This window comes from Diabrotica virgifera, chromosome 6 (genome assembly GCF_917563875.1).
Source record: "Diabrotica virgifera virgifera chromosome 6, PGI_DIABVI_V3a".
Classification (NCBI taxonomy): Eukaryota; Metazoa; Arthropoda; class Insecta; order Coleoptera; family Chrysomelidae; genus Diabrotica; species Diabrotica virgifera.
This window is the reverse complement of record NC_065448.1, coordinates 216,589,408-216,603,078: the sequence shown is the minus strand read 5'-3', so window position 1 is coordinate 216,603,078 and position 13,671 is coordinate 216,589,408. Positions and strand designations below refer to the sequence as shown.

General features: G+C 31.8%; 1 protein-coding gene across 1 annotated transcript in view; it reads left to right on the top strand.

The window, feature by feature from the left end:
* Positions 1 to 13,671, top strand: part of LOC126887229 (tetratricopeptide repeat protein 30A) — a 64,479-nt gene that overhangs the window by 37,149 nt on the left and 13,659 nt on the right. The window contains exons 4-7 of the mRNA XM_050654632.1: positions 111 to 246; positions 4,322 to 4,486; positions 6,897 to 7,165; positions 12,296 to 12,492. Of these exons, the coding sequence (XP_050510589.1) occupies positions 111 to 246; positions 4,322 to 4,486; positions 6,897 to 7,165; positions 12,296 to 12,492 (767 nt within the window). The remainder of the gene's footprint in view (positions 1 to 110; positions 247 to 4,321; positions 4,487 to 6,896; positions 7,166 to 12,295; positions 12,493 to 13,671) is intronic.

Below are 13,671 nucleotides of genomic sequence, written 5' to 3'. Positions count from 1 at the left end.
TTATATATTTTTTGGGGGAAATACAATTTTAGGATACAACAATGAAGATATAATCAATATTCTTGAATGTATTTACCAATATTTACGTATATGTTTCATATAATTTTTAGGATGGGAACTACGAAGAAGCATTAGAGAAATTCACTAGTGCTCTACAAAATCAAGGATTTATACCATCATTGGCATACAACGCTGCTCTTTGCTACTACAGACTTAAAGAATACGGACCTTCTCTAAAATATTGTGGTAAGCATATTCTTCCTCTTAAAGGTGCCGTGTCCATATTCAGACGTTGGCCGTCATCATGTTTACAATTTCTGGAAGACTTTCCCTATTGGCCACTGAGCGAAATAATTCTTCTACTGTGGAACCACACCATCATCTAATACTATACAGCCATGAAAATTCTTTCGACCAATCCATCTCTTTCCCTCCACTTTCCCTTGTATTATAAGGCGAAGGAGATGATATTTAGGTCCTCAATTATATGGCCGAAGTATTCTGTTTTCTCCTCTTTATGAACAAACGGTCTGAATTCAGTATTTTAAATTGGAAGTGTGCGAAAACCACATATCTTTAGGATCTGGTGATAGAACCAAAATTCGAATGCTTCTAATTTGTTTAGCATTGTGGTTTTTAATGTCTATGTCTCACAACCATACAATAGGATAGACCACTCATAACATTTCAGAACGTTCTTACATGCATCGATAGGTTTCTGTTACATAAAACTGGCTTCCAGGTCAGAAAAACCTTACGTGATACATATTTCGATCCTGATTATTATCTCTTTATCGAGTCACAATTTACATCTAACCATAACCAGCTGCCAAGATATTTAAAATAGTTTACACGTTCTATCTCACAGTGGCGGATCCAGGGGGGCGATCGGCCCCCTCTCTCAACCCAAGTGATTTATTTTTTTTATTATAATATAAAGATTACAAAAACATTCATTTATTTTTTCAAATGGATAATTATACATGTTTTAAAATTACAATATATTATATGAATTATGAATTACGTATAAATATATTTTATTAGTATGGGACTCGGCTAAAATGGGCCAGTGACGCCAGTGTATTTTATTGGAAATGAGTTATAATGAGTCCTTATAAATTAAGAATTAAAAATGATCACAATAAGCATATTTAAAAAAATATGTAATCGTATATACTGTGAACGCATACTTAAGCATCTCCACGTATAATTATAAAATCGTTTGCAGATAACAGATTCGCTGAAAATCTCTCGAAAATTGCGCGCCTAGCAAAAACTATATTAATTCGCCGAAAATATAAATATGTTCACACGCCGATAGCTGACCACGGAAAAAGAACACCCTTATTAATTATTATTAGTAATTAGTGTATTTTGGGTATCGATGCAAGTAAGATTTCTAATACTGATTCGTACAGATCTTAGTTTGTAAATTGTTAGCGTGATTAGTAATATTTTGAGTTTATTTTTCTTTTTTTATATTAATATAGTTTGTGATTTACGAAGAGTTTAAGATGTCAAATAAACGAAAGGAATCAGAAGCTTCTACCGAGAACTTAAAAAGTAAAATATTTAAATGTCGCAATATAACTGATTATTTTTTAAAAATCAACGTAATTTGGGTGATAATATTAATAGTAATTATGATAATAAATACAGTAGGAAAAATGAAAGAATACCCATGAATGAACATATAAAACACGCTGTATTTTCCTGTCACCGTGTCACACAAAAAATTGGCCAGCGCAAGTACATGTAATAATTATTGTTACATGTACTTGCACTGGACAATTTTCTTTGTGACACGCTGACAGGAAAATACAGAGTATTTTATATGTTCGTTCATGGGTATTCTTTCATTTTTCCGACTGTATGTACAAGGTACATCTTATCAGATAGATCATACTATGAGACCTACACTGATCTTGGATCAAATTTAAGTTCTGAGAGCATTCAAAACAAGTCATGCGATTTTTCAGTGTGTCCGATACAAATCAATAATGATACAGTAAATACCAATTCTACTTTCGAGAGTTTTAGGGAAAAGGTATGTCTGATATGCATGAAATGTATGTCTTATATGTTATATTTATATAAATTTATTTTATATCACGTTTGACAGAAGTGCGTATTTCTCCACGACTACGATGATAGATAGTCATTTATGTCGCGGGATGCAATCATCCACCTATAAAATTATGGTAATAAATTTTAAACTTCATATGGGAAAGTACATCATGTGACACCTCATTTAAAAGCTTTTGAGATACTGATTACAAAAATGTATAGGCAATACTTGTGCAAAATGTCGGTCCAATGCTTTTTAAATAAATTCATTTTTCTATAATCCTGAGAAAACTAATACGTATTTTTGAAAAATTTGAATGCAAAATGCAAGATTACATTATTACCGAGGGTCGAAAGTCCCTGAAAACTTCTATAATGGTTATTTTAATAAGTTGCAGGGGTGAAAAAAAGAGAAAATTGAGTATGATTTTTAACACGTTGACGGACAGTGAGTCAAATGTATAAGCAAGTGTTGTGACACTATACATATGTACTTTGCAAAGTAGAATAGGGGAAAATGCAACGTCTATAGACGTTGTGTCACATTACATCAATGGAAATTAGACGTCTATAGGCGTTCTGTCCGTCAGCGTGTTAATTTCAAATATATCATTCAAAAGAAACTTTTTGTTTATTCTAATGGACTTTCGGCCCTCGGTAATAATGTACTTAATACTTTATTCTGCGTTTAAATTTTTCAAAGATTCTCGTATTAGTTTTATCAGGATTCGAAAAAAAAATGAATGCGTTTAAAAAGCATTTGACCAAAATTTTGCGCATGTACGTATTATACATTTTTTTGTGATCAGTATTTCAAACGATTTTAAATGAGGTATTACATGATGTACTTTCCCATTACGAAATAAAATTAAACTATTTCGACATGAATTTTGTTGCCTCGAAAAAAGTAAAGTATTTTGATTTTTTGAAAATTACATTCGGTTAATTCATTATTACATTTCCGAAACTACTGTAAGTTGTTAACTTATAAAGTCTCATTTTGTAGGTTTTTTAAATTTTAATGATAATTCTCTACATATATTTATTTTTATTTCATCAACGTTATATATAGGATGTCCCAACCCAAAAGTAGCGGAACCGTTGAATATTTCGCGAAATGAACATCGGATCGAAAAAATGAAAAATGTGTGTTCAATAATTTTTAAAAATCTATCAAATGATACCAAACACGACCCCCTACTTGACCCCCTGGAAGTGGGATGGGGGTAACTTTAAAATTTTAATGGGGACCCCCAGTTTTAATTGCAGATTTGGATTCCTTACGTAAAAGCAAGCAACTTTTATTCGAGACATTTTTTCGAATTCTGGATAGATTGCGCTATAATCGGAAAAAACGATTTATCGTGGTACCATAGGTAATTTATAAAAATTGTTTAATATCTATAGAAACACACCCTCAAATGAAAAATCAAAAAACACAAGTTGAATATTTTTCAAAATCCTATCGAATCGAATGCCACCAAACACGACATGTCTCGAATAAAAGTTGCTTACTTTTACGTAAGGAATCCAAATCTGCAATAAAAACTGGGGGTTTCCATTTACGATTTTAAATTGAGCCCCACCCCACCTCCAGGGGTTGGAGTAGGGGGTCGTATTTGGTGTCATATGATAGATTTTTAAAAATTACTGAACAGGTATTTTTCAGTTCTTCGATCCGATTTTCATTTAGCCAATCGGCCCCCCCTCTTAACGATGCTGGATCCGCCGCTGCTATCTCATCCCCATTAAGAGAAAGCAAACATTGATCTATATTAATTTTTCTAACTGCCATCCACAATGTTTGTCTTTGAAATGTTAAAAGCGAGGGCCAAAAATTTCGTTACAATGCTTTTTAGATGCATTCATTTTTTTCGAATGCTGAGAAAACTAATAAGTATTCTTGAAAAATTTATACGCAGAATGAAAGATTACATTATTACCGAGGGTAGAAAGTATCTAAAAATGTTTATTTTAATAAGTTACAGGGGTGAAAAACAAGAGAAAATTTAGTGTGATTTTTAATTTCAAATACCTATCTCACTTAAAAGAAACTTTTTGTTTATTCTAAGGGACTTTCGGCCCTCGGTAATAATGTAATCTTTCAATCTGCGTTTAAATTTTCGAAAAATATTTATTAGTTTTCTCAGGATTCGAAAAAATGAATGCATTTAAAAAGCATTGGCCAGAAATTTTGCGGCTACGCTTTTAGACAACTTGTTCTAAATTAGTAATTTCTATTACTTTTTTTTAGCTGATATAATAGAAAAAGGTATCAGGGATCATCCTGAACTTAGTATTGGAATGCAAACAGAAGGAATAGAAGTAAGATCAGTAGGAAATACTCTGACCCTACACGAAACATCATTAACTGAAGCGTTTAATCTTAAGGCAGCCATCGAATACCAACTTAAAAATTGTAATAATAATACAAAAAACATACAATAAGCGCTACGCTAGTAGACACACGGGTACCTAATTGCTAGGCTTATGGGCTAATCCGGCCCATAAATTTAACACAATAACAACAACTATAAACTTGTTATAAATTTAACACAAATACAACTACTGTTCTTTAAACTGTCAACTCTGTTTATATACATTTTCTGACGTTCTAGACGTCACTAGACATTTCTGGAATATTCCATGACATCTCGAATATTCTCGAAAATTTACACAATAACAACTATAAACTTCAAACTTCAAAAACACTTTCAAGTCCGCCGACACGGCTCGCGTGTTTATCCTTTCTGAAAAACTGAAAATTTGAATGTTGCCAAGGCAGGTAGATATTCTTTAAACATCGATTGATGAAATCCCGAAGAGTTTTTGCTGTTACAATATTCAAAACTCCTTTGTTTTTTAATTGCTAATCTAGCGTGCGCGACACTATTGTCTCCACCGACAGTATGGTACAAATGAAAGGAATAAATTCGTTATTTCGTAAACCGGCAACTTTAAGGAAAAATCCCGAAACAGGTCGATTTTTATTTTTAAGTTACGATATTGTTCAATTTTTAATCGCTTATATGTCAAAAACTATCATTTTTAGAGAAAAGTCACTAAAGATCTTTTCTGTTTGGAATGATCCAAAAAACCTAAAAAAACTTTTTTCCATGCAAAAAAAAATAATTTTAGGAGAAAAACAAAAAAAAACGTTTAAAAAATTTTTGCCCACCTTTTGGTACTGGCAACATGCACATTTGTTAAAAGGCGTCCTTTTTGAGTAAGATTGTGCAAAAAATCTTAATTAGAATATTTTTCCTAGCGGATGCGCAGTGGCTTTCTGGACTAATGACATCTTGAATATTCTCCAACTTAATACTTCTTCTTTTACGTAAAGGGACTTTGTCTATGTAGGATCAATCTTATGGAACTGTTGATGTCGTAACAATATAATAAATTAGAATTGTTTTTAGTTGAAAGACTGATAAATACGATATACAAATTGTTTTCACTTTTTTTAAGAATTGATTTTCTGATGGGTTTTACGAGCAAAATAATATCAAAACAAAACAAATCTGTAGCACTGTGGTGTGTTTTACAAATAAGTATTCGACCTGCAGTTAACTCAATTATATTGAAATGTTGGCTATCCTGATCCCCAAAACTATGTAAATCAGGTTGGCAATATTGACAGTTGAAGTAGTCTAATAAAATGGTCGTCACGAAGTGTTGCATGTGAATTATGTCTCCTAGTAAATATACCTAATTAATAAGTACTCGGCAAGCTTCCTTCTCCAAAAAATTAAACTAACAAATTTTTGCTACTCTAATTGTTTACTTTTGTGAACTGTTTACTTCTCGGCATAAAAGTAGACAGTGCAACAAATGAAGGGTTCAGGACTGTATTAGCTCAATGTGCCCAAGTGTCTACTAGCGTGGTGGTTACTGTGTATATACAGGGTGTCCAGAAACTCTCTTGACAAAAGAAAACCGTAGATTCCTCAAATAATTGTGACAATCTAAGCCAATTAACATAGTCCTAAAATGGTTCCTAAGGGAGCTAGAGCTTTTTGAAGATTGCGCCTTTTAATTACTTTTCTTAATACCTCCAGAACACTTCTATTTAGAAAAGCTTCAGTTCCATCAATTGCGAATTTTTAGTACCGGTCATAGGCAACAGTTATTTGGTCATTTGGGCAACAGTTACTTTATCGCACAACTTTTTTGTCTTTCACTTTTAAGTATTTTTGACACTGGATTATTAAATTGTGAGATATTCTAGTACTAAAAGGTACTCTTGCTTTAAATGGGTAGAATACACCGTTTTCTAGAAAAATAAATTTGAAAATTTTTCGTTTTTTGAATTTGAAAAAAATTTGCAAAAATAAAACAGTGTATTTATCGACTTAAAGCAAGAGTATGCAATAACATAACCGTTGCCCTACTCAAAACGGACGCCCATAACCGGTACTAAAAATTCGCAATTTCTAATACCTACCGTAAAAAAACAAATTGCAAGACTCCATCTTTAAAGAGCTCTTGCTTCCTTAGTGCCCTTTCAGACCAAGACATCGGTGTTCGCCACCGGTTTTCAATTGCAACAAAGCATGAGCCACTAAAATCGTCTGTAGTCGTTCATTTAAAACAATGCTTTGCTGCACGGTGGCGGACACCGGTGTCAGACACCGGTGTCCCAGTCTGAAAGGGTACTTAAAAAGCATTTTATAAATTCGGAATTGATGAAATCGACCTATCCCTGGATGATAAATGGGCGTATTTCAATCGCATCTTCAAAGAGGTCTAGCTTCATTAGGAAGCATTTTCGGACTAAAGTTTCTGGACACACTGTATATGAACAAAATAGTTAATCACATTCGTTTCAGTTGATTCTGCTAAAGAAGCTTTAACCGATATGCCACCAAGAGCGGAATACGAGTTAGATGCCGTAACTCTTCATAATCAGGCACTCATGAATTTCGACCAGAATCCTACTGAAGGGTTTGAAAAATTACAATTTCTTCTTCAGCAAAATCCATTTCCGCCGGAAACATTTGCTAATATTCTTTTATTATATTGCCAACATGAATGTTATGACTTGGCCGCAGACATTCTGGCTGAAAATGCCCATCTTACGTATAAATATTTAACACCGGTGAGTACATAATCCTTAACGCTTGGTTCATAATGTGGTTTAAATATATGTATTTATTTATCTAATAATAATGGGGATAGTATATACCCCTGTTGCATACCTTTTTTATCTGTATGTCGTCTATTAAATGATCCCCAACTCTAAAGGTCGGTTCACATATGCGAGCCGAACTGTTTGCGAACCGTTTATGAACGCTATATTCGTATACTTAGTACGGCGGGACAAACCAATTGCGAGCTGTTCGTTCGTCGCTCGTCACGAACCACGGTGGTTCTTGGAACGAACACAAAGGATATTCGCAGTTCAATTTGGATGGCGTTCGCAACGATATTGTCTGTTCGTGTCGTGACATCGAAATTGTATGACTTGTTCCTAGTTTGAATAAGCTTTTTGCGATTTCGCTGTAAACCTATTTTCAAAGAACTGTTCGCGAACAGCTCGCGTATGTGTATCCACCTTAACGGTTGCAGTTTGTTCGTAATAGATATTATTTATTATAGGGCGGTATCTGCTATCTAAACCAAGTGAATTTAACATTACCATCTTCGCCATGTTTCATTCTATCGAACGGTTTCTTTAAATCAACAAAACACAATATCGTAATTTACGTCTCTATAACGTTGAAAGAGAAGTTATATTGCAAAAAGTGCCTCTCGAGTACTTCATGAATCCCTGAAGCCCAATTGTGTATTTGGCATGAGTTCTTCACACCTTGTATACAGTAATGAGTGCGCTAATAACCGGCAAAATAACACAAAAGACAGAAAACATAAGACGTTGTGATATAAAAAGAGATGAAACTAGTAAAGGTTGCAAATTATCAACAAAACCTAGAAATTTACATTGTATTGATAGTTTCCCACCTTTAGACGTATCGGAGTCAAACTCTCCGATACGTCTAAAGGTGGGAAACTATCAATACAATGTAGGAGAATTTCATAAAATTCTCCTGTCACAGTATCAGTTGGCAGTTGTCAAAGTTGGGAAACTATCAATATTTTTTTTATATTGTAATATTTACAATCTGTCTTTAACTAAGAACAATAGGTAAATTATTTGACAAAAATTGAAAATTTGACCTGTAGAGGGATATCCAGTTATCACCCTCTTTACATAAATTAAATTAAAACAAGTTAAAATAACTTTAGTTATCACAGATTATTCGAATCTTCTTGCACTACTTTGAATCTCTTCAGGCGTCGTACATCATTGTAGTCATCAGTGAGGTTGCTGGCTAATTCGTTTGGATGAGATTCTAGTCTCTTGGAATATTTTTTGTAATATTCTGTTATTACTGTTTTTATGGATGGCACATTGAGGTCTTGCTCTATCACATAGTTTGGCACGTACCAAGGGGCATTCAGCATTGTTCTAAGGACTTAGTTCTGGAATCTCTGCAGTATTTCTAGGTTAGTTTCACTGGCTGTCCCCCAAAGTTGGAGACCATAGGTCCACACTGGTTTTAATATAGTTTTATATATCAACAGTTTGTTTTCAAGAGATAGTTGAGATTTACGACCGATGATCCAGTACATTTCTCGGAATTTTATTCCTAGTTGTTTTCTTTTTGTAAAAATGTGCTTTTGCCAATTAGTTCAGAGAAATAAGGAAAAAAAATATCGTGTTGGTGACACATCCCCCTCCAGGCTGAAACCAAATTTTTCGAGTAATATGGTCATCTATAATAATAACCTATATGTTTCCTGCAGCCGATTTTGATGATATACATAGTTATAAACAAATGAAGATCAAAAAACGGTAAATTATCGCTTTTTTCGTCTCTTACTAAAAAATTGGGCATTTTAAACAAATTTGAGAGTAATAAACTCATAAACCGTATAAAAAACTTCAATATGGCGTTCGCTGAATATGTCTATCCTTATTGGTTACTTAGAAAATTGCCAAATAAATCATAAATTTTGAGTTTTTATAAATATTCATAACTTATGTAAAAATTAACTTAGAACCTTCTTATTACATGAAACGCTGAGACTTATGGTGCTTAAATTACACCCTAAATTCCAAAGCAATTGGTCAAATAGTTTAAAAGTTATTTAATTTGTTTATCCAAAATTAATTTTTTTTTGCAACACTGTAAGTCAGAAAATGATATAGTTACAGTAATATTTTGGATATTTTATGAAAGAAGAAAATTTACAGTATTAATTTAATTTAAAAAAAAAATGACAAAAAATAATTATAGATATTGCAAAATAATTTTGCAAAAACATGTGAATTAAAAAATGGGGGGGCTAACTTTGTCCCTAAATGTCCTAGAACAGTTGTATTTCTTTCTAAATGTGTATAAAAATTCAGTCTTTCTAAATATGAAAAAATAATTTTTCTACGGGTAACGGTTAAAAAGTTATTCTAATTGTTTATAAGTAAGCAAAAAATGGACATGTTTTTGCAAAATAATTTTACACTGTTTAAAATTATTTTTTGTCATTTATTTTTAATTAAGGTAATAGTATAAATGTTCTTCTTTCATAAACTGTCCGAAGTAATATTGTAACCTCATAATTTTCTGACTTATAGTGTTGCAAAAAAAATGAATTTGGGAAAAATAAATTAAATAACTTTTAAACTATTTGACCAATTGCTTTGAAATTTAAAATATAATTTAAGTACAAGAAGTCTCGGCATTCCGCGTAATAAGAAGATTCTAAGTTAATTTTTACCTAAGTTACGAATATTTATAAAAACTCAATATTTATGATTTATTTTGCAATTTTCTAAGCAACCAATAAGGTTGGACATATTCAGCGAATGCCATATTGAAGTTTTTTATACGATTTATGAGTTTCTTACTCTCAAATTTGTTTAAAGTTCTTAACTTTTTGGTAATAGACGAAAAAAGCGATAATTTACTGTTTTTCGATCTTCATTTGTTTATAACTATGTATATCATCAAAATCGGCTGCAGGAAACATATAGGTTAATAATATAGATATCCATACTACTCAAAAAATTTGGTTTCGGCCTGGAGGGAGATGTGTCACGAGAAAAACCTTATTTCTCTGCACTAAATATTAATGTGGTTTTGGATGTAAAATGAGTTTCTGTAATCAGCATTATGTCTATTTTTGAGTGTTAATAAATAGTTTTATCCTAACCTAAACTATCAATATAATGTAAATGTATAGGTTTCTATTGATAACTTCCCACCTCTACTAGTTTCATCTCTTTTTATTCACAACGTATTATATTTTCCGTCTTTTGCGTTATTTCGCCGGATATTAGCGGACTCATCACTGTATAATATTCTTTTATTATTTTACTTTATTACTTTTCAGTTATATAATTGATATTTAGTTATATACTTCAATTCATTTCAAATGTTTTTTTAAAATCAATAAATTCAAAATTAGGTCTAAACGGTACTTATTTGCTTTTTCTTAAATATTCTAAACATGAGAAAAATACGTATTTCTGCTTCTATACTTCTCCCACAGGATTGTATTTTTAGTCAATTGATTATGTTGTACTACATTTTGTCGGTTCTTCTCCACGAAATTAATGGACGACCACCTTAAAAATTTGGTCATTTTTGATGTCTCGAATTTTCTAAACCTGTTGTCCGATTTAAGTGATTTTAATATGTTATAGCCTTATTCTTTAACAATATCGCTGTAATAATATTGTTGCTAATAGATAGGTAAATTGTCATTGTAAACCGGGTGTACCAACTACCAATAAAACTGTGTTTTTGTTCTCAAAGTTCGCATCACAATGTGAAATATTCTAGCATTTATAAAATACTGAAATTAAAACCCAACTAATAACCCCATGTTTTCTTAATATTCTGTTTTTTAATTCATTCGCTTATGTTGGATAATAAAAAAGTTAAGTACTTTAACAACTAGACATGCTTTTCATCAATCCAGGGTGTTTTTAAATAAGTATGGAAAACTTTAATAAGGGGTAATTCTGCATGAAAAAATAATGACAGTTTGCTTCATAAACGTATGTCTGCAAATGCTTCGTTTCCGAGATAGGGGGTGTTGAAATGTTTCTTATAAACTGACGATTTATTTATTGCTCTAAAACCGGTTAAGATATGCAAATGAAATTTGGTGGGTTTTAAGGGGTAGTTATTGCGCATTTTTTCACATACATTGAGAATTCTATATTCGCCATTGGAGCGCATACGGGTCATATTTCCCGTATGCGCGACAATGGGGAATATCAAATCTTTAATTATTGTATATCAAAAAATGCGATATAACTACCTCTTAAAACCCACCAAATTTCATTTGCATATCTCAAACGGTTTTAGAGCAATAAATAAATCGTCAGTTTATAAGAAAAATTTCTCCACGCCCTATCTTGGAAACGAAGCATTTGCGGACATCCTTTTATGAAGCAAACTGTCATTATTTTTTCATGCAGAGTTAACCCTTAAAGTTTTCCATACTTAAAAACACCCTGTATTGATGAAAACATGTCTAGTTGTTAAAGTACCTAACTTTTTTTTATACAACATAAGCGAATGAATTAAAAAACAGAATACAGTAGAACCCCGCAAATCCGAACTAATTGGGGGGACAGCCTGTTCGGATTCCGAAAAGTTCGGATTATCCGAAAGTTAGCCTTAACTAGTAGTTCAAAGCTTTCATTGTGATTTTGAGTAGCCAAACGTTCTCGCAAGAGTGTGGACAATATTTTTGGACTTAAGTTGACTACGAGAGAACCAAAGTAAGTTTGTGTTTAACCTTTATAAACACTTTATAAACCTATATATTAAAGTATAATATTTATTTTTAAGAAATTTTAAATGTCATAGTCCTAGTAATCCTACATTGTCCAAATTTCTGGCTTTACTCTGTATAATAAACATGTTTTTAAGTTTTTGTCTTGAATTTTTAAATTTTTTTCACTTTCCGTTGGTTCGGATTTGCCGAAAGTTCGGATTCGCGAGATTCGGATTTACGGGGTTCTACTGTATTAAGAAAACATGGTGCTATAGTTGGGTTTTAATTTCAGTATTTTATAAATGCTAGAATATTCCACAGGGTCACGCGAACTTTGAGAAAAAAAACTAGCGATCTAAATATCTAGATACTTTAATCAGATAAAATAACAAATTAAAATATTGATATTTTATCTCTTTTTTAAAATAAATTTCAGTATATGTATGAATTTTTGGACGCTCTAATAACTCAACAAACTTCACCTACAGACGCATACCAAAAATTGGATGAATTGGCCAGTCGTCACACAGAGCAACTCCGAAAATTGACAAAGCAAGTACAGGAACATAGAAACAGAAATGATACAGAGTTGATTAAAAAAACCGTAATGGATTATGAAGAATGCTTGGAAAGGTAACAGTTTACTTTTGTTTAAAAGAATGTATGTGTTAATAAATTTGTAATAACCTTGGGTAATAAATTCAGTCGGAGACAAAATTCGTTTTTGTTAAGACATTTATTTTGATCTAAACATAGGTACAAAATAAAAGATAATTATTATCGTTAATTACTTGTTAACTTCGTTATGTAAATATAATTATCTTCTATATATAGGGCTTTCGTAAACCTCAGGATGTTAGTGTGACGATATTCGATATATTAATAACAAACCGAAAACCGACGTTCAAGAGAATTAATTGTGAGCCGCATTTATTTCTTAACGCGAAATAAATGTATAAGGAAGGAGGTATCTGGTTAAACGCGCCACAGGGAAAAATTAATGATGACTACGTACAATGCACATATAGACCAGGGCGCATCTGTAAAAATATTAGTACATTTGGACATTGAGAGGTGACTCAATTTTTTTTGCAGAAATGACTTTTAAATAACCCAAATATTAATATTTGAGTTATCCTCCCTCTCAAAAAGGTCCGGAACATTGTTTAAATAATCAAAATGTCAAAAAATTAAGGAACAATTCGATTTTTTTTCTTCGTTTTGTGATTATAACTTTAAAAGTATTCATTTTCGAGAAAAGTTGTACTAACATAAAAGTTGCGTAATTAAATTTCCTACAATATAGAATTGGTTAAAAATTTAAAAAATAGTCACCCTTGTTGCAAAATAGCAATAATTGCGAAAAAACTATACAAAAACAAGTAATCGCATTTTAAGTTTTTCAACCATGAATGCTACACTTAGGACCTTCATATTTCACCCAGAAAAACTTTATGATACAGTAAAACAATACTGTAAATTTCATTAAGATCGGTTCAATAGATTTTGCAAAATAAATTTTACAATCCAGCTTTCGCAAAAAAAATTCATTTTTTCAAAATGTTACAGGACTAAAAATAAAGCAGATATCAAGTTGAATTTTTTTTTGCTTATAGAAGTGTACTGTATCTTTCATTTGCAATTTGCAAAATTAAAATCGATTAACTACCACGGCGTCAGGAATTTTTTTAAATAAACATTAATTATTGGTGCTACGCGCTGGACAGCGGATAGTTTGCTCTGATTGGGCATTCCAATGACCTTTGATAATGATTGATACATTTTAATTTTCATTACATTTCGATATAAATA